General features: G+C 40.5%; 1 protein-coding gene and 1 long non-coding RNA gene across 2 annotated transcripts in view; one reads left to right on the top strand and one right to left on the bottom strand.

Moving 5' to 3' along the window:
• Window positions 1-6,400, bottom strand: part of LOC114447480 (uncharacterized) — a 44,638-nt gene extending 38,238 nt beyond the window's left edge. The window contains exon 1 of the long non-coding RNA XR_003671845.1: window positions 6,276-6,400. This is a non-coding gene — a long non-coding RNA (uncharacterized LOC114447480). The remainder of the gene's footprint in view (window positions 1-6,275) is intronic.
• Window positions 6,401-7,128: 728 nt separating this feature from the next.
• Window positions 7,129-10,546, top strand: six2a (SIX homeobox 2a). Its single transcript, XM_028424193.1, has 2 exons — window positions 7,129-8,340; window positions 9,694-10,546. Exons 1-2 carry the CDS (start codon window positions 7,781-7,783, stop codon window positions 10,004-10,006), a joined length of 873 nt encoding a protein of 290 aa, XP_028279994.1. The 5' UTR covers window positions 7,129-7,780; the 3' UTR covers window positions 10,007-10,546.
• The last annotated feature ends 17,009 nt before the right edge of the window (window positions 10,547-27,555 follow it).

Raw genomic sequence — 27,555 nt, 5'->3', positions numbered from 1 at the left:
CTCATCAAACCAACATATGTATAAAAAACTGCTCATCCATGATTGAAACAACCAGTGTTTACACGGTTACACATGTGAATTCCTCTGGTTTGGATGGGATCTGCAACCATAGTAGTCAAGAGAATGGTAGATAAGTTTTGATTTGTTGTTGTTTTAGTCCACTTGGAGTCCACTTAGAGGAGACAGTATAGATCACTGTCTGTATAATCCATGCAGACACATTCCTTTTCTCAAAGACAAATTGTATAGCTGAGGCTGGTGACAGACCTCATGCACAGCCTCTCTTCAAGCAGTTGGTGGGTCTATTTGGAGCCGTGTGTTCAACTTTTGCATGTGGAATACTCACATAATGAGGAGCTATACATAATAAGACGAAAAATGACAATATTATTTTTATATGGATGCATTCTTGAATCTATTACTGTAAAATCAACAATTGTAACACTAACTTAATAGATATAAAACTAATAAAAATACATGAATTATATATATATACATATATATAATTCATGTATATATATACATGTGTGTATATATATATATATATATATATATATATATATATACATATATATATATCATTGTAGTTCTTCAAATTTAATTTGCCTAAATGAAACGTTTTACTGTTCCTTGAAGAAAAGAGCGTCACTGGCATAAACAGCAACACTATATGGTAAAACTAAACCTTAGTAAAGTGCAACGATGCATGAGGCAGTTCTCCAGCCTAAGCCCCATCTTTTCTCTGAAATAGCTGTGGTTGCCATATGCTCCGATTGACTATAATTGTATGTTTCCTGGACAAAGTGTTCGGAGGCTTGCAGGCATTTAATATACCCTGCAGGCAGAATTAAAAAGCAATCATGAAATCCAATGCTTCCATATAAAAACAAATGAGTGATACACTGTACCACACCGCTGTTTACAATGTAAACACTTTTCTTCATCTTCACAATGCCTCACAGCTTGTCCAGTGGTGGGTACAATTCAATAGAGGGGATGATGGATCGTTTGGTTTAATGTAGAAGAAGTCATTTAGAGGGTTTCAGAAAGTAAATGGGATTTACAGCTCTTAGATAACTAATGCACTTACTGTGTAAAAATAAAAGTAAGAGCTGTACTGTAATGAGTGAGCAGCAGCCAGTGCTCCAAACGATACCCTTCTGAAACTATTCATCTCCACCATGTTTCTTTATTTGTGTTATTTTTCGTGGTGGTTGGTTATCTGTCACTATTAGACTACAAGATCTGTAGTCTCCAGAGAGTGATTCAACTGAATCCTGAGGACTAGGCACCATCATGTTGACGTTATTAGAGAAAAAAAGTCTCTGCATATGATGAATTGGCATTATATGTGTTTCATTTATAACGCGGGGGGATGATCATAGCATGCCTTATGACATGATTTCTCTTGTACTATGGAATATCTTCCAGAACAGACCATTCTTGCTGCACTTCCACTTGTTGACTACATTTGTTTTCACCAGTGCCTTTCCTGAAAATACCTTTCTATCAAGTAATAAACAGACAATGTGTCATCTTGCTAAACTTAGATGATTAACATATTCTTCTACACTGTTGGAATGCAGCAGAACTAGCCTTGGTATTTGAGGTTTATTACCAAAAAGTAAAACTCTTCGAAACCAGGACACAGTAAAACAAATCAGCAGTCACTTTATACCAGAGATTAATCGTCAGCCATCTTCACGCTATAAAAACACCATGTAGTAGACCATATTGTATAATAAGACACTTCTCTAAGGTACAGTATCAGTACAGCCACTGACTCTATCATGGAAGTATTTACTGCCCATATGGCCAGTGACACGGGGTCAAGCCTTGTGTTTCATGTGAAACCACGAAGTGTTGTAAAAACCCTGCATACAGGAATGGATACAAATTCAAGCATTAGCACATTGCTAATTGCTGCGGTCGCTTTTAATAAATTCTTTCCTGACATACGAGTTCCAGCACTGTAAAAAAGGAAGAATGCTGCATGAGGTAAAAACATTAAGGAATGCATGCAGGCTCTTACTATAAGAGGGAAGTAAAGGAATACTACTGTATTCTGTAGGTCTATCAGATTCCCCTGTTTTATTTAAAAAGACACTCAGTATAGGAATGTACAAATTTCCTTAAATAGGCTCCTGGTCATCCTATATTTTAGAGTAACAAGCGACATACTTTGAAACCTGCCCTTAAATTGTGGGTATATTGAAATGTTGTTTTCCTATATACCATTTTCTAAAATAAGTTTTGATCCACGCTGAAATAACACTGTGGTATCATAGTCCTCTTTTTATTTGTGTTAGGGGTGTGGCAAACACTTCCCTCTTGTTTCTCACCAGAAGAGGCGCTTGTTTACTGTTTCAAATGTCACATGATCAAAAGCAATTGCTTATCACGATTCAGTTATATGTCCCAGCCCTCTGTCTGCTTTGATGTAATGCAGGCCGGGGTTTATCTGATCCTATACGTATTGGTCCCATGGTGGTTTCTTAGTTGCTTGCTGTAACAAAATATGGCACAGGAGCAAGTTAATCTCTGGCTAGGTTTGCAGTTGATTGTGAATATGTAGCTATTGTCACTACACCAAGTGAAAATCTATGTAAACAGTCATCATTGGATTAAACACAGCTTCTGTGTTATATGCAGATTGCAGTAAAACCTTGCAGTCAAGTCTAAGAACACACACACGTGGAGAGGCTACACAATATGGCCTGTGGCCTGTTTGCTAAATTACAGATGATAATAATACATAATTCCACACTGGAGTGTGTTTGCAGTCATTTAAAACAGGCCCACGGCATTGATATAAATCAGTGTGAAACCTGTATACCTGCACGTCTGCACATTGCCAGTTTGACGAGAGACAGGTCTGAGGGGATTTTACCATAAAGGTTAGGAACCGTGAAATATCTGAGAAGTGCTGGAACCGCTCTCCTCTCCAAATTATAGCCAAATGCATGCTATATAGTCTTAGTGGTTGGAGGGGGGAAACGCCTTGGCAGCGCATAAAGGGCTCAGTGTGCGGCTGAAATGACCATGCGACTACTGAAAATAAACAGAAATCAAATGGAGTGATTGATCGAATAAATTAACCTCAGCAGCAAGCATCTCTTTCTCACCTACACACACACACACACACTCAGAGCTACTCATCAGCTCCAATGACCAGGCTTGTAGAAAAACAGACACTTGTTGCTGTTTGCTGCTGTGCTCAGGCCAGCTGCAATATGTGGTGGTTGGTGGGTGGGCAGTGAAGGCTTTTCAGCCAGTGGGTAATAGATTTAACTGCATGAAAGCATAGGCTTTGCTAATTGTAGAGATCTTTATTGGCCTAAGTTGCTCCAAGAGAATGTATTAATTGCAGTTTTGTGAAATGTAAACACATTTTTTGGGATATTGCAATAATATTGTGACAGTCCTGATTACTGACAAACTCATGGAACCTTTCATGGCCTCATTTACTAGAAAAGGACAGAAATCAATATTTTTTCTGTGATTTTGTTTCTGCTGCTCTGCCTGCCCTGAGAGGACCATCAGTAATGCTTACTGCCTTTTACATTGCTGTGTTTTGTGTAGGCCTCTATATTCTAGAGGAGGTCTGTAATGTAAACCATCCAATCTGATGAACCTGCCGACTGGTCAGAGACCTTCATGAAAGGAAGACACGACCCCCACACAACCACACACACACACATCCCTACCCCTGTCTGCTGTTTGCCTGTGTGGTTTGGTGAAATCCTCCTTGCGCTATAGGATAGCCCTGGCCTCTGGGGTAACAAGGTAAATGTAAACAACCAATTATTGGATAGGCCCTCATTCATATCCCCTTTAACCAGTATAGACACAGAGGTTCTGGCTTTAATAATTTCTCTCTCAACATTTGGATGTCTGTCCCAAAAAAAATGATACTAATCAACTCCTTGCTGCATTTGTATCGGGTCAGTGGATGTAGCAGCCTTCCTCAATAAAAGCCACATCCCAATCCTGTATGCCACAACACATTGCTAGTCAATGCAACACATACTAAAACACACATCTTGCAATAATCAGCTCAATTAGTGCAGGTCGTGGTGGAGAGTGGCCGAGGTGAGCAGTGGGAGGTTGTGAAAATAGGGAGGGTGGCTATTAGGAGAAATGTGATCTCCATTCATCAGCAGCTGTAATAATTAGTGTTTCAGAGCTGGAGCCCTCTGATCAAACTGATCCATGGAAACAAGTGGTTTACAAACGCTGTCAACAACCAGAGAGGGACGCTCTGTCACTGCCTGCAGCACAGCAGTTCTGACCAGGCAGCATGAAGATGCTTTGTATTCAAATTCACTGCCTTTTCTTCTGACAGCCCACTGCCCTGATTATTAACCTTCATAACCTTTAGGATGCATTCTGTTGTAAAACAATCAATATTTACAGAGGCAGCAAAGACAATGAATGAATCATGACAAATGACACAAAGTCTTAGACCTGAACCAGGATATCTCAAAAGTGTATATTAAGATCAAAACATAATTTCATTTTAATTTAAGCTTCGATTTATGTTATATTGTAACTATTATTGATGTAACAGTCACATCTACACTTATTTTATAGTTGGCAGTGCTCACAATGAAATGATAGCTACATTTTATCTAAGAATATAACATCCAGCTGTTTCTATAGGACATTAAAAAATATTTATTTTATTTAAAATGACTAAAGACAGTCCGTTACCTTCATGCCACCACTGCTGGTCTGCAAGAACACAAGCGCTTAAACCTCACAGGAAAAAAAATGAAAGAAACACGTCTACATAGTTATTAATGAAGATTATTATCAGTAAGGTCAGATATGAAGCGTAAAAGTGAGACTTCACTGGGGGATACAGTAAAGCCTTTGTGAGTGTGATTGCAGCGGCTCTCTAACCAGAGGGAGAGCCTCCAGTATGTTTTGGCCTCATACGACGCATTTGGGTGTTTGTGTTAGATAGATGAAGATGATAAGTTTTATCTGAAATCAGTCTGAAGTTTCACGTCTGACAAACTGCATTTAGAACCGCTTATGTTTTCACTGCTCTGCCTCGACCTCTCTGAATGAATTATGTTGGTTCTGGTTAAACTATATTAACTCGTTAATGTGTAATTATTATGATTATTGTTATTATGATTTTTATTATTGTTATTATTATTATTTGGTTATATGGTTAAATCGCTTCTTCACAGTACCCCCTTCAGGCACGCCTCGGTCCCCTGATGATTCCCATCAGTCAGCCTAATGCCGTAATACTCGCTTCAGGCGAAACCCGGGTCAATTTATTAAACAGAGGCAGAATACACGGAAACGGGGATCGGGTTCCTCTTACACGACTCATTATTTTTGCTGATAAACTTACTTCATAATTGGACTAATTTATATTAAATAAAGCGAAAGATATGGACACAATTGTCAAACTCTTAATGCAACTTAAGCATCATCCGATTAGATTAGATTTTTTTTTTTATAGATCTGACTTCGTCTTACGTCTTATTCGTCTTAATTATTATTATTTTGTGTCTTATTTACTTATCTATTTACTTTCTAAAAATGCTAAAAATGTTAAATTGTGTTCTAGATAATAATAATAATAATAATAATAATAATAATAATAATAATAATAATAATAATAATAATGTTTTGACAATGCCTTGTCAAAATTATAAAACTTCACAAATAAAATGTATGTGTGTGTGTGTGTGTGTTTGTGTGTTTGTGTGTGTGTGTGTGTTTGTGTGTGTGTGTGTGTGTGTGTGTTTGTGTGTGTGTGTGTGTGTGTGTGTGGCTTGGGGCAGCGCTGAGTGATATGATACTGAGCGTGGGTGTAACTGACAACCGTATCTCCAATGAAGAGGTCCCATGGTAAGACGATAGAAATCTACCGACTGGTCAATCTTTGGTCCAGCAGTCAATAGTCTTACACACATACGTGACGCACGCCTACCTGAGCCACAACAAAACGTGTGACTGTGTTTTTGCACTCATCAAGCTGCTGCCACTTTCCCGTAAGCGGCATTAATTTCACCATGTAATGCCTCACCTCATCACTTTCTCCTCTGTCGTTTTAAAATCCATCCGCTCACTCTTTCCTATGACCTCTCCCCTTATTTTTAATAATGTTACTCAGAGCTTATCCTCAAATCTTATCTTCTAATCCTGCCTGTGATTTTTGGATGTTCTGTGATCTCTTCCATCTTCCTCCACTGTTGCACTAAACCGTGTCAGCCAGATGACATAAATACAAACGGAAATTTGTGTCTCACCGGTGCGCTGAGTGTTGATGCCGCTGTTTTCCTCCGCTGTTGCCCGACAGACCCTCCTGACTCTGCTCTCTGTCTCACAGACTCTGCTGCGCGCACCAACTCTTCATTTCTCCATCAGAGCGGCTGCACACCTTCAGGTTGTTCTGTTCCATTCTGCGCGCTCCTGGAGTCACTGCCTCACTCCTCAATTAGACATTCATCATTTTTGTTATCACGTGCATTTAATTATAATCATTATAAAGACAGGATCACAATAATAAGTCTCATAGGTGGTTTCTTTAGAGATTATCCATTAGGACACGTCATAATTTGGAGGCAGCAATAAAGACTCAACTAATCAACTAATATTTGGAAAGTTACATATTACGTCACTCGATTTTTCCAAAATTATTTCCTAAACCTGTAACTTTTTGTACTTTTTTGAAGATCCAAAATGTTATTATTATTATTATTAATTATACTCATATACAGAACCCTGTAGGCTATTTGTATGCACTGTATAAGAGCTGAATCAGCTGTAAACAAACTTCATATGAACTAAAACTTGTTGCAGGAGAAAAAAAATATAAATTGCATTTTGTTACATATTCATATAATGTTTTGCTTCCTGGGAAAAAACCAAGAAGAGGTCTTTGTATTTTGCGCACTTTTCATTGAACAGTTCATCACTTGTTGACAGTTATTTCATTTCTATGAAATAATGAAGCAACTAACTTTAAAGCTCCGGGCATCTCAGGAAGTCTTGATTGATTTGTGAGAGCTGCCGGGAGCATGAAGGCAAACACACTCCAGCAGGCTCTGTGCGCTCTGGCGCCATCCTTCCCCTGGCTGTGGGATCAGCGCAGCTCTCTTACTCTACACTCCCCGCAGCTCTGCGCTCTTTGGCTGCCCGAGGTGTCTGTCAAGAGAAGGGGAAGAAAAAAAAGTGTTTTAGAAGAAAAATCTGAGCATTTTTTCTATTGGTAGGCGGGCAGCTCGTGAAGGGAACAATCGGGTTGACTTTGCCAGGGAGCCACCTCAAAGCATATCAGGTTTCTTTGAGTGACAGCGTAACCATGGCAAATAATTTGACTAAGGCTATTGTCTTATCCTCGCCATCCCCGGGTCAGATAACCGACCAATCAGAGTTCATATAATCGCTTGTCTTGCCAGCTTAGAATAATATTATTAAAACGAGCCAGCGAGCCCGGTCTCCGTGAGTAGTTTATGTTGAAACGGCATAGAAAAGGTGGAAGAGGACGGTGGAAGGAGCAGCAACTTTCTCTCTTTCACAACAACTTTATGAGGAATTGACGCCGGGGGTTTTGCATGGCTGAATGGGCTTGAGTTCACTCCTCAATACGCAGCTGGATATTGCCTAAACTTTGGGCAGGTTAAAGTTTTAAGCTGCTTATTTTGGGGACTTTTTGGCGCCTATGGACTTAATGTGTTTTCATTTACTGAGAGACTGAGGGCAGACGTGGAAATAAGGCACAATATAATCTGTATTGGTTTACGTTGTCGCCATGTCCATGCTCCCGACGTTTGGTTTTACGCAAGAACAAGTGGCGTGTGTCTGCGAAGTCCTCCAACAAGGGGGGAACATCGAGCGACTGGGGCGCTTTCTCTGGTCCCTCCCGGCGTGCGAGCACCTTCACAAAAATGAGAGCGTCCTCAAAGCGAAAGCCGTGGTCGCCTTCCACCGGGGGAACTTCCGAGAGCTCTACAAGATCCTCGAGAGTCACCAATTTTCGCCGCACAACCACCCGAAGTTGCAGCAGCTGTGGCTGAAAGCGCACTATATCGAGGCGGAGAAGCTGAGAGGCCGCCCGCTCGGCGCCGTGGGGAAGTACCGCGTCCGGCGAAAGTTCCCTCTGCCCCGCTCCATCTGGGACGGTGAGGAGACGAGCTACTGCTTCAAGGAAAAGAGCCGGAGCATCCTCCGGGAATGGTACACCCACAACCCATATCCATCCCCACGGGAGAAAAGGGAGCTGGCCGAGGCCACGGGACTCACGACCACGCAGGTCAGCAACTGGTTCAAAAACCGACGGCAGCGAGATCGAGCAGCTGAAGCGAAGGAGAGGTAGGAGTATCTTTAAGATTCTTTGATGTGTCTGAAAGTGGATACAGCTCTGTTTGTATAGGTATTGCGTGAAGCGAGACATAAGCAGAAGTGTTAGTAAAAACATTGCTGCATCACAATCAGTGATATCTCTGCGCTTGTGCAGAAGTCATTTGCTGACCTACATTCACAAATTTATTGCACTGACTAAATCTTCCGTCACTTTTTATCGACACAGTTCTCTCACAGTTACATTAGCAGATGACTCTTTCTTCATTTCACGTCTTCATCTCGCACATCCCCGCGTGTTTATGTTGTTTGTGATACGTGTGTAGGCCTTGTGTTGAGAAGTTGAAAAGCAGGAAATTAAAGACTTGTTGCCAGGTAAATTACAAGGGTATAAAAGCTGCATTTACCCCCACTTTTATGTTTTAGTAACCATGCATAACATGACATTTGAAGGTAAAAAAAAAGTACATTAACCCTCCAGATACTGGAGTCAGTGTTCTGCTTTAGGTAAGAAAACACCTCAGAACAGGTTTAAATGATGTTTTGCGGTGTGTCTGATGTGGCTGCCTGTCTAGCCTCCATATCAGCCCGGCTGACATTTCATTAGAAGTCGTTTGTACATTTCAAAGTTTGGAAATTACACAGTCACAGGCTTGCAGAGAGCTTTTAGGGAGAGGTGTTTCACGCAGTCAGGTGCTCGCTGGGTTGGTGTCTTCTTTCACCCTCTGGCCACTAATTCGGGCTGAAAGCTCCGTGTAAATCATGTCTTCCCACTGAGAAAAGCCTCACTGCAAACACATGACCTGTGCCATACGCAGCACACGTTTCGAAATGATTAGGCTTGTCATTTATTCAGACGTGCAGACAAGCTCTTTTCGGGCCGAGAGCCTGCTTCACTGCGAGCTCCTCCACAGGTCACAGCGGTTAGACTGTTTTACTATCAGCGCAAATGCAGCAGGTTCTGTATAAAAACGTCCTCACGTCATCTAAACTGAACTTTTATTTAAGTGTCTCCTAATCGTTTGCCTCTTGCCTCATTGCTATACTACTAATTAATACATTCATTGATTATCAGGCTCAGCATTTATACATGAATGGGTTCATTATGTCTGTTGTAAAAATGACGTAACCTAATTAATAGTAGGACCACACAGAAATGGGCCCTAACAGCACTGTGTGTGAGTCTGTGTTGTGTCTTAAGAATGATAATGATAAAGTGTTTCATGTCCACTTTTATTCTGTGTAATCATGTATTAGCTGGTTTGAAAACGGTCCCATTTCTTTGCCGTTTTCAATGTGTGCTGAGATGCTGCAGCAGTTGGCCTGATCCCTGCTTCTTTCTTTTCCTTTCTTCACTCTTCGCAGGGAAAACAACGAGAACTCCAACGGCAATAGCCACAACCCATTGACTTCTTCCATGAATGGAAATAAAACTCTATTGGGGAGCTCGGACGACGATAAAACACCATCGGGGACACCGGATCACACGTCTCCGAGCCCGGCTCTGCTCCTGGGCTCGAACACCGGTTTACCGTCCCTGCACGGCCTTGCGCCCCCGCCGGGACCCAGCGCAATCCCGGTACCCAGTGGCGCAGACTCGGTGCATCATCACCACTCTATGCACCATGACAGCATACTGAACCCTATGTCTTCAAATCTAGTGGACCTCGGCTCCTAAAAACAAAAAAAGCAAGGAAGAGGACAGCGAACACCATTTTTTTTGGAGAAAAAAAAAGAATTTACGCGGTGGCGTGAGCAAAGCTTCAAGCACTTGCGGCAAGGTGCAAAGCAGACAGGCGGGAACACTGCGAAAACAGCCACCGTAACAAAACATTTAGTCTCATATTCAATCTTTAAAACATTTCTTTTTTTTTCAAGAAGTTGGAAAATGTGCCAGTGGGCCAAACATTTCCTCTTATCACCACATTAACGCCCCCCTTGTTTTGGAGCACTTAAAAAAAAACTTTCCAAACCAGGTACCTTATTCCCTATCCAGCTGGCATATTTGCATTTTTCGTTTAATTGAAAATAATAATTTGAAAATGAATAGATGTGAGATTATATGAGTTGTTAAGACGGATCATTTTTGCAGTGGAGGTGCAGAAAACAGGTGGAAGTGGATCTTTTTAGGTAAAAAGAAAAAAAGTATTTTACCGGAATGTAATAACATAACATGTTATATTGTTGAAAACAATAACAATAAAGTGTCTTAATTCTTGTTACTATACAGTTGTTATTTTAGGGGGTTTAGATACGTCATCAGACACGTTTGGCACGAAGTTAAAGGTACCCCATGCCTTTTTGTTTACACAGTGTTTTCATAGAGAGCCATAAGCAGTTATTTTCTGTTTCTTTCTTTTGTTGTTGGAGGAGCTTGGATGATGGGGTATATGGTATTTTCATGTGTCTTATAAGAGCCGTGTTGAGATGAAATATCTTAATCTCTTGATATTATTATGATTATTATTATTATTTACATTTGGAAAGAGACTGCATGTAAACTTTGCGATAAATGATGAAAACATGAAACAATACACCTATAGTTTCATATACCCTTTACAATAAAAGAACAAGAAATACATGGATTAAAGTCAAGGATTCTGAATGATTTTTAACATCCTGTATAGACCAACCTGTCGATATTTGTCTCCCAAACTAAAAACTGGTTGACATTTTTTTAAATATTTAGATATATCCAGATGATTTGGAGCAGCTGCAGGTTATATTCATTCGGCCATTGTGCAATTATTAAGACACACCCCATAGATTGAGAAGTTGCAATTTTCACGCGTTCTTCTGGCCTTCTGCGTGTTCGCTGAGCCACATGTTCCTCAATAACGTTAGGCAAATGTATAATCAGATAGCATTAGAGCTCTTAGCCTTTGCCATATGTCTGCTCCAAGAAAGAGGATATTGTCCCTTACATGTGGGCAGTCTCCCGGCATGCACGGGTCGATGTCCAGGGATTATCTGCAGTTTCATCATAAAAGGGAAGTCTTTAAGTAGAAAAAACCGAATCTGTTCTTCCACATTTCCCTGTAAGCCAGTCACAGGAGTGTGTCCGTGGCGTTTGCAGGTAGAAAAGAAAAACAGGACAAGGCTTTATGTTGTATATATTTTGAATTAATTTAGTATTTTTTTTCCAGAAAATGGGAATAACATTCATTTTATCATTTAAATTTGGTTGATAAAAATGTGTTTTTTTCTGAATGATGAGTCAAGGTCAAAGTTCGCTCAAGTAATCGCTGCAGATGTTAAAATGACAAAAAAGAAACTCCGTCACTCAATCCAGTACTTTGTAAAAACAACACGGGAGACTGGAGCGTGTGGCATGTGGCCATTATAGGCAAAGCTGGGCGAAATTTATACGCGCTTTTCCACCGGGGAACCTTGATGTTCAAGTGATGACACCTTATCTCTCCGTGCTCTGCGAAGGAGAACAAAAGTGCCGTAGTGTTTGGAGGAGTAAAGAAAAAAAAGAAAAAACAGAACTGGAAACGGGCGTTGAAAGAAGATACTTTGTTTGAACAGCTTCAGCCGTGCAACACCTTCGCCCCCCACCCACCCCCAAATCAGTCAGCTGCATGCTTTTCTCGTAGATTAAACCTAAATCAACATCTACTCTCACTTTCCTGACTTCCCCTCTTTCTGGTTCACATACCTGACCGTGCTCCGTGCATTTCCGGGTCATTATTCTGTTACATACTTGTAGATGATGAGTAATGAAAGTGCCAAATATACAGAAGTATTAATAATCTGATATATGACTTTAAAATGTTGCCTTGTCAGCAAAAAAAAAAGTTTACTGCATGCTTTGTTCAATTCAAAATGGGTGGAGATTACATCGGGTGGCGCTAATGCAAATATGAAGTGTACACATACAATGTGTGTGTGTGTGTGTGTGTGTGTGTGTGTGTGTGTGTGTGAGGCAGAGTCTCCCTCCTGTCTGTAAATGCGCAGGATCAGTCGCACCTTGTTGGGTACAGCCTTCGCCGCATGAAGGTCAATTACACGTGCAGCTCGGAGCCCACACTTTATAATTAACGAGGATTCCAGTACATATGGGTCTGTTCAAAACAAGCCCATAACAGCGGCTTGTGAGGAGACATAACACGGAATATTTGGCCTTTCACCAAACCAACTCTCTAACCCCTCAAAGAGCTGCGATTTTCGTCTCCACGTACTTCTCTCTCTCTCTCTCCCTCTCTTTCTTGTTTCCCCATAAGGTTTGAAATGTGAACTTGAGGAGCGCCATGTGTGCCCGGGAAGGGGAGGCTATTAAACGTTTTTTGGGCAGAAGATGTTAGGAAAATCCGCCAGCCATTGAAGAAAAAAGGCCTAACGAGGTGCACTGGTTATAAACGCTGATTTGATTCTGCCTGGCGTTTGGGGAGTAATGATCCTCCAAAAAAGCAGCGGGAGAAACAGTCAGACAGGTGTGAACTCTGCTTACACTTCTTCATTTACAGGCTGCTCAATCAGCGCCGTGAGGATGTTGCAGACAGTACACGTTTAAAACCTCAGGGCCGGCAGCGTTGTAGGATCATGTCCCTTTGCCTCAGGACAAAAACATGAGACAATCAGCAGAGACTGTTGAGTCTTGGCCTCGTAAAGATCACATCCATTCACTTTTATAGAACAATAAGCAAAGGGCGGAGTGTTCCTGCCCTGAGATCAGTTTTTATTCCATGGCTGATGAGAGTCAACAAAAGAGGGACAAAGCATTATCAATATCAATCACACTAAAGTCAATTTTACAAATCTTCTTTTTTATGGAATAGCGAATTTTGGTTGTTGTTGGTTCGCTGTGTGCATTTTACAACAGAAATATGCCGTATTATACCGTATAAATCCGCTTGCAGCTTCAGTCCACAAACTTCGCTGGTTGTTTTGATGGACTTTTTTTAGTTATGTTTTATTTCTATAGCTAGTAGTTAGAATAGTTTTCATTATTATTGTATTATTAAACATTTCCCTACTAATTTTATTAGATCAGATAAAATGTAATTTTTAAACTAAAATATTGGACTACTTATTCGCAACTTCTATTTGTTCTTCTTTTCTTCTTGTTCTTCTCCTCTTATTTAGTTAATCTGTTTTCAGCTAGCGAATATTGATTAATAACAAAATAATAAATTACGAGCATTTCTAGAGATGTTTGTACTTTCTGTTATAATTTTACTGGGCGTTTCTTTTTTGTACTTTGGTAAGTACAAGCCTTGTTATTTCAAAGAGTAATTTTTTTAAACAGTTTGAGCAGCAAAGGAGAGGAAGCGCTGGCGTCTTTAATTGATCATTTATTTAAGAGCTCAGACTCGATAGATATTCTATATGGATGTTACACAAAAGCACTAAATTATCATAAGCGATCACAATGGCAACTGACACACGGTATAACAGATATTCAGATTTATTTATTATTTTTTGCAGATGGTTAAAAAAACTAATGTCTTCCAAGTGTTGTGTTAACCTTACATATTTTATGTAAAGCGAAAGGCATATTATTTAAAACATTTCTAACGTTGTGACTCATCTCAGTGGGAGTAACTTGTTTTAATATTCCATAGAAACACATACAATGTGTCAATACTCATTCAGCAGAATGTATTTGTTAAGTGACGTTATGGACATGTCAGTAACAGCGATGGTGCTCATAATGTGACACATTATTGGCCCCAGTGGGGGAATTGTCTTTTCACTTAGACCCCCTTCAGGGAGGTCAGAGATCAAACTTTTATAGCTGCAGCCTCAGAAGCTGAAAGTGCTTCACTGGTGTGGCTCAAGGAAACTTGCAGAGAGGAGAGCAGAGAGGCTTAAACTCAGGTCATCTGGGTCATGAATGGTTTGTCTGTGTCACAATATTACATATAAAATATCAATGAAATTCTGAGAAACAGTGAGTACAAATGATGCCAGTAATGTGTGTGAATAGTTAAGAAGTCTGTGCTAACCAGTAAGAAGACAGCTGGAATTTACATTGCAAAGTGGAAACTATCCGATCACAATCACAATTATTTTATGCAATTTCTCACCTCGGGTAGCCAACTTATTTATTTGAAATATTGTTGAATTTTGCAGTCATGTGACCATCCAGTGTTTATGATAGTCATCTTTACTGTCAATTGAGCTGTTAGTCAAATTCAGTTAGTAAGAAAGATAAACTTTGCCTAACCTCTCTGGTAACTGCAGACCATTAATCAGCACAAATAAAACAGTCATGTGGAAAAGGAATGGCCTGTTTCACACTGAAATTCCTCTTTCATAATCTCAAAACCATGAGTGGACAGAGCTGCATTTCCAGGAGGACGAGAGGCAAGAAGTAAACATACTGCTCCAAAACATCACACACACCTTTGTTAATTTTACCAAAATAAATTAGATCAATCAAACATAATGTATAGATAGATTTGCATATGGATTGTATAATTTGCTGTACTTATAGATGTCATACTCACATTTTAATTAACATTATATGTATGTAATCTCTAATCCATCATAAACTAATCAAAACCAAGAACTTCTTGGTTAACAGGATTTTTCCACTACACACTTTGGATTTATGTACACACACACAGAAGAATAATGATGGCCGTTTGTTTTCATTCTTCTCAAATGAAGCATATTCAAGGTAACGTAAATCTTTGACGTAAATGTCAAGCTGCACACCTGAAAAGAGATCTGGAACAATTAATCAGGTCAAATTTCTTCATACAAAGTTAAACATGTAATTTTCTCCTCTTCACCAATAAACAAACAAAGCATGGATATTTTCATTTGACGTATTGATACATTTTTCTAAACCACACTTATTTGTCCAGCAAATTATTTCCTAATTGTTTAATCATAAATACTGGCACACTCTTTGACAGAATGGTACCACTGGAAATACTTGTTGTTGTTTCTGCTTTGAGGTCAAACATAGTGCGGTATGTTTATTGATGAGCACATTGATTCTAGCCTCTCCTCAGCCTCAGCCACAATGCATTTTAAGTGTATCAGGTGTGTCCCATAAAACAGGATAAAACTGTAGGGGGTCTGGGGAGCATGGAGGTGGGGTTGGGGTGTGGGGGTTGCATGGTGTACAGTTACGGTTAAAAAAAAAAAAAAGAAGAGAGACAAAGAAATGGCCACGGGAGTAGAGCATTAAAGCACTCCCTCTGTGCTGGACGCCTACTGTTACAAAACACACACTCATATGCACACAGATGTAGAAGTGCACTGTGGGCGCCCTTTGCTCGAGTGAAAGGTCACCTGGCAGACCGAATCCCGACTTCCATCCCGAGACCTGAGACACTGAGAGATGTATCAGGAAATAAAATGTAGGTAGTTTAAAACATTTGACTTCCTGATCCTCAGTAACACAGAAGTGACAATTACAGCATTTTATATCACAATAATTATTACAATGTTGCTGTTTGCAGACATTTTCATGACTTAATTTATCCACAGTGTGTGTAAGCAATTAAAAAATATCATTTGATGTACTCCAATACATCATTCTATCTTCCCACAGCTATGTTATAAATCATATAGACCAGAAAATGGGGGAGTTAAAGTAAAACATTGCTGCAAAAACTGTAAATACTTTAGGTTAAAGTGTTTGAGCATGTGTTGATGAAAAAAAAAAACAGGAAATGGTTGGAGTATTAAAATATATGCATTTGTACCTGTGAGTGTGCACACACATGCATCAGGGGTTAAGAAAGGCTCACCTGGGCTTTTTCCACCCTACTGTAAATTCCTAGATGGGAGACAGACATGGGCTATTCTGATCGCATTAGGTTCACTCCAATGGCTTTTCCAGCTATTGTCACTTGACACCATTCCATTAAATCTGTCCAGCTAAAAGATTAACTACACCATTCTTTATGTTTTCGCTGGGTGTTTCACTCTGAGCTCCAAAGGGCAGGTTAAATCATGCACAGGATTTGCATAGTGTACTGTATTTTATTTTCAGTCCATCTAGGCTTTTGCTTAATGTTTGTAGTAACGAGCAGCACACAGTGTCACTCAGATAAACTGTTGTAAAAGTGGTCCAGTTTTGTCTCACTTCGATAGTGCAATGACATGTACAAATGTGCTTTACGTTTTGTAGATGGGATCCTCATCCTGGATCATGGTACATGCAGCAGTACAGAAATCAAATTACACAAACATGTTGGGGCTTTAAAAACATATAAAGGATTTGATCAGTAAAACCAACTGTACAAAGAACCTCTTCATACTGTGTTTACTTTATGTCATAGGAGTCTGGCCCTTCAGCCAGGTGTGACTCCAGCATGAAAAGTGCCTAATCCTTAAGACAACGTGTCCTTCATGCTATTACATTGGAGTTGGACAAAGATGGACGCTTACATTTTTTTTGGTTGAATGACTGCATCTATCTTACATGCGAGTTGACTTTTGTTTTGCATGAGCTCTGCACATCAACACCGGCACAGTTTGCAAATATTTCAAGATTATTTGGTAATCTGTCCAACCCCATTTGGATGTATACATACTTACCAAACTGGATTGTCTTTGGTCTTTGCGTGTATGTTGCAGTTGCTATTCTTCATCATCAGGGTCACACTATAAAATAATCGTGTGCGACCTAACGCACCTTTATTTGAACATAATTTGTTGTTTTAAGGGATTAAATGTTACCCAACTCCTTCACATCCTGTTCGGGACTTTTTAGTTCCAAGTCAGGAGAGGGAACTTCCTTTTAATTTTTGTCAATCACTATTTGTGTTGATTGTGCACACAGCTATGCATGTCTGTCAGAGTGTGTACAGTGCAGGTTTGTCTGTTTCCAACTAAACACACTAACGGGTTCAACCTGCCAGACTGTTGACTCAGCACACTGACTGTGTGTGTGTGTGTGTGTGTGTGTACACAGAAGATATGCTTCTGTGTATAGAAGCATGCACAGCAAAGTTAGATTGTGACTAGGTGGCCACACAGTACAGGTAAGTGGCTTCAATTGTGTCAAATAAAATGTATAAAACTACTTCTTTTATTATTATTTTTTGATCTAGCTACCATAACCACAAACTGAAGTCAAAAAGAATGTGTATTGTAACCCTTAACATGTCACTTGCACCTAAGATGAAATGGTTGTAACCATAGCAACCCACCTGTACATATTAGACAATTAAGGATGCATCTGCTCCATAAATATGAACAGTTTCATGTGATCCTGGGACATCACCCCACTGCTCCACTCCCATAGCTAACTGTACCGACACACACTGTCACTCTGTATTCATTCCACTTAGAACTGTGTAGATTTGTTTAAAGAGTAACAAAACCTCAGAACAGAAGTGATGAAAGGGAACTATTTGGGTTTCTCCATGATTTAGCTGAGAGCCATGAAGCAGAGGCAGAAAACCCTGAACATTGCCTCCACCTACTGACAGGTAAGTGTAACTGCACATGTCTAAAGAAGGAAACAAGGTGATCAGACTCTTATTGTATGGCTAAATAAACACTGATATTATCACCTGTATTCATACAGGTTGGACCAATAAAGTGTTTACTCTGTTTTTACAAGTCATACACAGGACAATAAGAGTTGCAAAGCAAATATTAATATAGCAAACAGCGATGCAACAGTAGGTGAGTTGTTTGACAGTCAATGTTAATGAGCAACTATCTGCTTAAATGCTAGTTGACTGCAGATGTAATGTGTTGCTTAATATATTTTTGTCCAATGATATCTATCAAGTAACCCTGTAACTGTAACAGCTTGCTCACACTCACACAGCCCTTTTGAGCAGTCAAAGAATATGTATAAATAAAATAAAATAAAATAATAATTAAAGTATAAACACTTAAAATAAGACAATTAAGAGGACTTATAGACCCAACATTCAGAAACATTTAAAAATACATTTTTGTATTCCAGCTAACACTTTGATCTGTGCAGCATTGTCAGTGTATTATTATATATGTTACACTCATTTCATTGGGAAAACAAAGAAGCCTTATCTGAACTAAGACACAACTATAGCTGCACACACACACATTGTGTGGTCTCTTCTTACTGCACAGAGAAGCTATATTGTTGCAGTAAGGGTACATGATGGAGGCCATACTGTCACATAATAGTGGGTACATTCTTGTTCATACTGAGATTAACTCACCATAAAAAATGACAAAAAACAAACAAACTACAGCTTCGTTCCTCTGTCTGTCTTTTCTCCCCCTTCTGTCTTCCTAATAACTTACACTACACTGCTTTCCAAGCTGTGGACTCCTTGTTGTTATTTTTTTCTCTCACCCACAGCAGTGGCAGCTGCTTGAAGTCTCTTTTGCTTTGTTGCCGTTAACTTGCTGCTTGATTAGCTTCTCCGCTGCACTTCAAATGCTCCTGGGTTTCAGCCAAAGCAATTTTGTAGTGAGAAATGCAGGAAACATGCCACGGGTATAATTTCACTACACAATAAGAGGAAGGCATAGAGGGAGGGGGGTTTGTCAGTGACCTTAAAGCTTTTGTATACACCATTTGTAATTTATTGTACACTTGACTTGACACACACACACGTGTAACTACTGGAATGGATCTGGAAGCTATGAATGCCATTAGCAGCTTGAATAGACAACAGGAAATACTTTAGAGTCAATGTATGAAGCTGTACACTGAATGGTTTACATGTCATGCATTCTTAGTGAGAGTGCCATATGTTGTTTTTTTATTACTCTGTTTAGTTACACATGCATCACTGACATGAATGAGTGCATGATGACCCCTTGTGGCTGAGTTGGTACAGTTATAACACCAACAAGCATTGCTCTCTCATTATTAGTCAACAATAATTCTTGAATATTTTAAATTTAACTTTAATTTCATTTTTTAAACCTACTCTGATACATATAAGTTCGTGCTCATAGGCACAGTGGTGGAGAAAATAAAAAAAAGCTGTTGCTAGCCAAAGGTTGTCATGGTGACACTGGTGTTGATGTAGGCCTAGTGGTTATTCACAGGTCCATATAAAACCCCATTAGGAATTAAAACAGGGGTATAAACACTGCACAATACATTACATAAATATCAGCCACTAATTTAAACCACTCATCAACAACTAATAGTGTTACTAAGGAATTTAGGTTTAGTATACATAGCATTTACAGGGTACAAATATATGTTTGTGTAATGCATGGCATGTTTGGCAGACACACTTGTCCCTCTTACACTCAGTATTGTGAGGATGTCATTTTTGACACACGTCCATGTGCTAACTATTGTCCTGATTTTACACTACATTAGTCCCTAATAATGTATTTTTCCTTTAATAACATTGCTGAGAGATTTGCAATTTAATGATTTATTTTCATAATGTAAGATTAATGTACCGTCTGCTGGTAGTGCATGCTTCACTAGATGGCAGTGTAACACAATGAGACAGCATCTATAGAGGAAGACAGGGAGAATACAGTGGCAGAAGACAGCATGTGTGCCATGTGTTCCTGTACGCATTTATACACATATGATATGCGCTTGTGCTCTGCATACATTCATGTGACATTTAAATGAATGAATGTGAGGAAGTGCTATCTTAATCCCAGAACAAACAGTATCTAGCGTCTCACTCATCTCCTCCCTGAGGCTTTATGGGCCACCAGTATGCCGGAGAGGATTACATCAGGGAAATCAAAAGAGTGCACATTTGCACATTGCCCACTGACATTGTCACACCAAGAACAGACACCACTGAGTTAAGCCAATTGACCATTTACACAGCTCTCAACCTCTCCCTTTGCCCTCTCTCAATTCTCTCCAACTGTTCACATTCAATTTTGACCGTGTGTGTGTGTGTGTGTGTGTGTGTGTGTGTGTGTGTGTGTGTGTGTGTGTGTGTGTAAAGCAAGCATGCAGAAGATAAAAAAATGAATGATGAAGGATTTATTCAAGCATATTTTTGAAATATGATCATTTTTCAATTTAGTATTTTAGTAATTTAGGAATTATAATAAATGCTTTTATTGATCACCCTACAGAATTGTGGAACACCATCTTTCTTCTGTCTTTTTGATGTCTTTGTGTTTTTCTCCCAGAATGACCTCACTAAGAAGCTTCTCAGCACATGTGTTGAACAAAAACATCCGAACTTCAGTAACAATGTGAACTTGTGAAGGATGTTTGCTGTTTGACCTGTTACTGCTCCCCTTTCTTCCACCTCCACAGACTTACTGTACATTAGGTCTCTGAGCTCTTTTTTCTGTCTCCTTGCTGGCTCTTATGGGAGCCATGCAGCAGCTGCTGCTGCTTGCTGAACTGGACTGAGTAAAGGGAGTGCGGAGGACAAGGCCGGTGTATGCTTCAATAATGCATGTGTTTTGGAGGCCACCTCGGGACAGAGGCCGTTTTTAAATAGGGCGCTTTGAAGATGCTCCGCGACAGACTCATGTACAAGAACCTATTAAAAATAGAAAAAGTGGTTGGACAAAACAGCAGGCTTCAGCTGAAGGCCTCTAGAGCCCTGATCCAGTTATTAACAAAAGGTACATGTTACTTGCACCTCTTAAGTAGATGCTCTCATACACAGAGAATTGCAGAGTGAATTGAAAACAAGGATTTCTTTAAACTTTCTCCATTTTTTTCCAGATGGTTTATTTCCATCAAAGAGCAGCCATGACAAGTAAAACCTTTCAGTTTGGTGAAGGGAGATGAATATGTGAAGAAGGTGGTTGAGTCAACATGAGGAGGTGATAATTTGACCTTTTGTACAAAGGTACATTTTTTTCATAGCGGTTTTGTGTGTTTATTTGTCTGATTAACATTGTTGTAATCCACTCTGTATTCACCTTGAAATTAATATCCTATGTAGTTACTCATTCAGCCAGTGTACATGCTTTTAAATGGTGAGTTTAACACCCACAGAACTAAAGTGCATTTTTTACCTCCAGGCTTTATTAGCTAATATTATTGGATGTATCTCCATCCAACTGGTTGAACTGTAAATCAACTCCACATAGTGACCCCAGATAAAAGTTACTTATACACTCACATGAACCTGAAATCAGGCTGAAACTGCTTTAGGACATATGAGTGAGTACAAAATGGGCAAATGGAAAAAGTCATTGCTTATGGCATGTAACATGTCGCATACCCTTCTCCACTTGCAATGATTTAATGGTGGATTTGGGTGTAGTTGCCGTAAGCATTTTACTGTCCATTTACAGTGAAACCTTCTCTGTTGCCTGCTCTCTGTCCTCTTCCTCCCCCTGTCCCTGTGCTCCACAATAGAGGAGTTAAACTCTAAAAGGCCGCGCTCCAGCGGACACCATTATCCTCCCCTCCTCCTCACCACCACCAGCAGTTCCACTATCTCTCACACGCCAGTCAGTCACTTGGCTCCTGGGTCGGCCTCAGTAAAACTCTAGGTATCAGTTTTGAAAAATTAACCAGGGATCAAGGGTTCCATTTCACTCTCTGGCGTCTGAATCCTTGATCTAGCACTAAATGGAGAAACTGGTTCAGTGTTCCAACATCATTTGACTTTCATGCAATGAAACTTTAATGTCTGCACCCTGTACCGTGTACAGTATGTGCATGTGTGTGGGTAGTATGACTCGTCTGCGGCCTGCAGTTGTCCCTGTAGTGCATATGTTCATGCCTGCATTGACACTAACCAGAGCATAAGAAAGATTTAACAGAGGAATCTCAAACAGAAGAGTCCAATCAGTTGAAGCACTAATGCTTCTCTGGTGTTGGATCTAGGAAAATGAAAAGTGTAAACACACTCATTCTGTAGGAAACAATGGTGGCATGTGCACTCAAACACAAATACATTAAAGACACATCAACATGTGGAGAAAACATGGATCCACCCTTGTATTACATTTTGGTTAGGCTTAGAAGAGCCAACGCTCGGTGCACTAAACATCAAAGGACGCTGGAAGATTTATGGATGCTGATTTCATTCCGCTTAATTCCTCTAGATGGCAACCAAGGAACACGTTTGGCTCTGTACGCCTGCCTGGCCCGCTGCTGTCCTGTCATAGTGTGAACCCTCCTTTGGTCGAAGCTTTTTTGTTGGGGGGAGGCTGGCATCCTTAAATGGAGGTTATATTGATAAGGACACCCAGGCCCTAATCAATACCTGACCCCTTTATTTAGTGCAGGGCCGCGAAAAGGGGGTGTCATCATCGGGCAAGTATAGGCCAGTTACAGTGCTTAACATATTTAGTATATTTTTAGAATTAGTGGTAAGGGCTTTGAAAATGTATCTTTAGAAAGACACATAACCTGCGTATGATGTCATGAACACCCTCAGTTCCGAGGAACAGACAAATAGTCTGCAACGTCACATTTCCAAGGCACAGGCCAAATTCTGTCTTGTCTGGATTTTGATTTTGACTGTAACATCCTGTCTGTGTTGACGCTGTGTTGATTTAAAGGGCCTTGGGTGGCATCAGGTCCATTCATGCCTGGTTTCCGCCTAAAAAACGCAGTTTTGTATTGTATTTGTACTGTCGCCCCAAATATTAGCGTTTTTTTGTTTTTTTAAAGGATAAAAAAGATGGAGTTTAACTGTAAGATGTCTGGGCACAGCGGGACCGGGTGTCCGTGTCCAGGTTCATTCAGCGCTTTCAGAGCAGGCAGGAGCTCCAGCTGACAGACAATAGCCTTCAGCATCAGACTGGGGAACAATCACCAATTCATGGAAGGAAAGAGGGGAGTGGAGAGGGATGTGTCACCAAAATGTACCAAGTGTGAGAGTATAGGACGGAGTCTGTTTTCACTGGTTGAGACGTTAATTCCAAAAAGACTGAGAGAAGATCTGAGACTCGTGTGTGGCTGCAAAGTGCAAGTTGAGACGTGTTTTATTAGTCAACCTCTTTTCTCCACTCACTTTAATTCAAGCTGAGTTTAAAAAGCCACATAAACTGTAATATTGTAAACAATTATGACTGAAAATTATTCCTAATTATGTGGAAGATTTTTGTTTAATCATTCAGTGTGTTGCTAAACAACCTCCTTCTCTTATTTGTGGCACACAGTTTGCGTCCTCGTGTGTGCATCTGTGCTGTACAGTACCGGGCCACGCTAAGAAGGCCTGAGAACAGCGGTAGAAAACACAGGTGCTGGGGCTCTATTTAAGCTGCTCAACCCTCTGTCCACTCGGTGTGCACAAGGCGAGAGATCACAGCCTGCATCCACCGCCCCCACCCCAACACACACACACACATACAACCTCCATATGTGCTGTGTGCAAGGCCATGCGTGTGCGCGTATGCGCGTCCAAGAGACGTGGGGGTGGTGGTGGTGGTGGGTCATGTTCGCTTGAGTAAGCTAGATTTGGGTTGCTTTCATGTTATGCTTGTTTTAAAAAGATGAAGCTTGTGCAATGGCCGTCTACACTAATAAGCATTAGACTGGAGTATTTCTTGACACACACACACACGCACACGCACACACTCCTCCCAACCTGGCCATGAAGATCCCATCTGCCTATTTAGCCCTCATGAAATGGAAAATGATCCTGTATGTCTGCCCTCGGCCTTGTGTGACCCGATTACCCTTCAACAATAAGAATAGGAATAATAAGAACTTTTCCAAAGGCTGTCATTTTCATGTGTGTGTGTGCCTGTTATGATAAACAATAACATGGAGGCCTAGTGTGTGTGTGTGTGCGTGATGTGGTTGACGGGGTCAGTTGACAACAAGCAGCAGGTGCATGGCGCGTGGCATCGTTAGAATCGCGCACACCTTGCGGACAGACAATGAAATTGCGCAATGCGTTAATTTACCTTATAGCCACATGGAAGTATAGAAACTGTCAAACTGACCTTTACCGTATGGCCTATGAGTTGATGGATCTCCTCTAATCTATGTTAGATTGCATAAATAAAGTTTGCTGTAATTTGAGTTTTTAATTATTTATTTAATGCAGATTGTTTGTTTTGGTTTTACAATGACGGCGAATTACTGAAGGTATGTCATATAATAACACAAAAGGGACAACAGTAGCTCTTCGACTAAAATACATGCTGGCAGGTCGTGTTCATTAAACTATAAATTAGCACCCAGTGAAGAGGAACGCTGCAGCCCTGCGTCTTACCTATTGAAGAGAGCAGAAAGTTTAGTCCAGAGAGCCCCGCTCATTCCTGCACTGATAGCTGCGCTGCTGAGGCTATATGGAGACTGGTGCTCTTTGGGTGCTGCATGAATACACACCAATAGAAAAGTTGTGTTCAGTTAACCGGTGAAATCCGAGGAAAAAAAACAGGGCAGGGCAAGTATTTCTCACCGCCAGGCTCCTGCTTAATAGCCCCCCTCTTCCCTCTTGTTTCCTATAGTTGGATTGACAGTGCCTGCATTAACTTCGCACAGAAAGGTAGACTTTGACCTTTAAGCGGACCATCATGGAGCCAGAACACACTTAAAAAAAAAAAATCCAGAAAAGCACTGTGGTGTACTCCCATCAAAAGAAATGTTAAATCTGGAAACCATCAGGAAAAAGTAATGGTCTTCATGTTGTTGTTTGATACTCACACAAATCTTGTTTGACAGACGCACATAAATGCAAAACAACTTCAGGGAGGGGAACGAGGAAAAACATGCGAGTCTCTATTGTTGCCGCACTTGTCTCACATTCTCGTTTACTCTCATGTAAGTATCACACACAGAGATTACTCCTCGCTAAGTTCCTTTGTCTTGTGATCCATATTTGAGTTGACAGATCACGAACAAGAGCTCCCCCACTGTTAATGACCCCAGCGAGCAACAGATAGACTCACACTTCCACCACTGTTTTTTAACTGTTGCTCCTCTGGCCTACATATGTTTACAGCGAGAGTTGTTCACATTAAATACACTCTAATTGGAAATCACTGTGAAATTTAAATAATATTGACTTGTTGACTTGATATTTCTGCAGCACAGGTTTGCTGGTGAATTGGTGGAGTCACTCTAAACACACTGCTTGTGTTTGTCCAAGCGCCTCGGACGCACGCAGGGGTCCAAAGCAAAGTTTGCATCTTTAGCTGACTTTTTTTTTTACACACTTCATCAAACAAGCTCGACGCTTGTATTATTTTTTTTCTTTAGTAAGTTAAGTTTATGTGCATATTTAAATTGTGTTTTCCAGAGCCATGGGTTTAATGGACGTAATGTTGCGCAAATGAAGCCCATTCATCGCTTGTTTTGTATTCATGAGTCCCTATCTGTGGCTCTATCTCTCAGATAGAGCTCTAATCCTCGTGTCCTCCTTTGCCGATAAAAATGCTCTTCAGTTTACGATTAATTTAATCTCAATCATAGCCGGGACTTGTCGCAGCCAATAAAACTTGTGGAGTGCGTAAATGGAGAGGTGGGGGGGGGGGGGGGTGTGATAAGGGTCTGGTGGAGCGGCGGTGCCATGGCCCTTCGGCGCTCTTGATAGGGCCTATCTGTCTCTAGCAGGCCGATTTAAGACCCAGAATGGGTTTAAAATATGATACAGATTTCCTTCATCTGCGATTGACTGCAGCGGGTTTGTTTCAGCCAAGTGGGGGAGCAGAGCTTTGCGTCTGCCTGCATCATGGCCTCGGTTATTTCAGGATCACAGGCCTTTTGAGTCGTATGACTGAAGCTTTTGACACACTTGTTTTTGTGTTTTGATTGGTATCCGTCTGGGGGAGACTTATGCATGTAGATGGCTTATGCGCACAGTTCATCCAGCTGACTGATAACATTTATGCAGAGGGGGAAAAAAAAACATAATCCTCGGGCAGATCTGTGGTATCAGCAACACAGCGTAGTGTTTACTATCATCTCAACTAAATGTTTTCAGAAAAAGTTATTCTTAACTACACTAAAACACACATTTTAATAAATATTTGTATACGTTTTATCACACTCGTGGCCCTTAGTGTCAATAATTTAAAGCCAAGCCTAAATAGGTTTTCTCAGGAAAGTAGTATTTTTGCGTGCGCATTTATACATACGGCCTACTTTATTTAAAACATTATATTTAAGTAAAATCTCTTCTCTTCCACCACAGTAGACCTTAAAAATCCCTGACACACTTGTTAGAGACGGTTAAGATTTACTTGTTTTCTAAATATAAATATCCCCGGATTTAGATTTACACTGCTGATGTCCCTTTTTTTAATGCCAGCTTCCAGTCTTTGACAGTCTTGCAGACTCTGTGAGCCAAACGACGGCTCCTGTCCTACTTTCTGTTGCTAAAGACATAACTACGACACTCACAGGCTCGAAGCGTAACACAGTATATTTGCATGGGGGGGATCCTCTGCGCTGCTTCTAGGAAACAAATCTCTGACAAAGTGTTTCCACCAAAACTACACTCCGTGCAACAGTGTCCTATAGCAGATCTGCCGTAGTCTGCAGGATAATTGGTTGGGGATTTGGATGGAAAGGGGACTGCAGGAGAGAAAGTCTTTTTTTTTTTTGGAGGGGGAAATGGTTCTCGTCCGAGGAAGAAAAGCTCTTTTCAGGGGCCACAATGGGAGATTGGGACAGGGGAGGAGTCCCATCGTGATTAGCCCATTTAATGGCGCGTTTACTTAATTTCTGTATTCACTAGCAACGGTAAACAAAAGGGGAAATAGCACTCACATTTTTAAGTGCTGGACGGCGTTGACGTTTGCCAGAATTTACCAGTCATATAGGGCCATTCTACCTACATCACATAAACAGAGGGTGCACTAATGTATACATAAAAGTGTCTGTAAAGTTCACAACTTTTTAAACATTTAGCCAGCGTATTAGATTCAACGTTTAAAGGACCAAACAATTCACACCACATGATAAATAATCATGAGCTCACACTGTTCTGGAAACCCACTTTAAGTGAGTTCAGCCCCATCCATGGCTGCATATCCTGCTCTGGGACGCGCATAAGCCATGATGAGTATTAATGCTTCCACAATCCAATAATGACCCAATATGAACATGTGTTTAGCCACTTATCACTGTTCTTATCCGTAATCGGATGGAAAGACAGACATCATGCAAACAGGGATAGCAAAGTGAAATTTGCTGTAATGATCACGCAAGAAAAACACTGGGTAAGTTTGTGCAAGCAAGCAGACTCTGAGCGGACCAATGTAAACTTCCAAACTAACCCCAATGGAAAAGTGTGACTGGTTACAACACACCAACAACAAAGCAACAAAAACGCCTACAGCACTTCAGGTTTAAATTTTGACAAATATTTTATGTAGGAACACCAAGTCAAGAAAAGTGAGGAAGGGATAGAAAAGAGGATGACACGGGGGGTGGGAGAGCAATAA

This window comes from Parambassis ranga, chromosome 15 (assembly GCF_900634625.1).
Source record: "Parambassis ranga chromosome 15, fParRan2.1, whole genome shotgun sequence".
Classification (NCBI taxonomy): Eukaryota; Metazoa; Chordata; class Actinopteri; family Ambassidae; genus Parambassis; species Parambassis ranga.
This window is presented reverse-complemented; position numbering and strand designations above follow the sequence as displayed.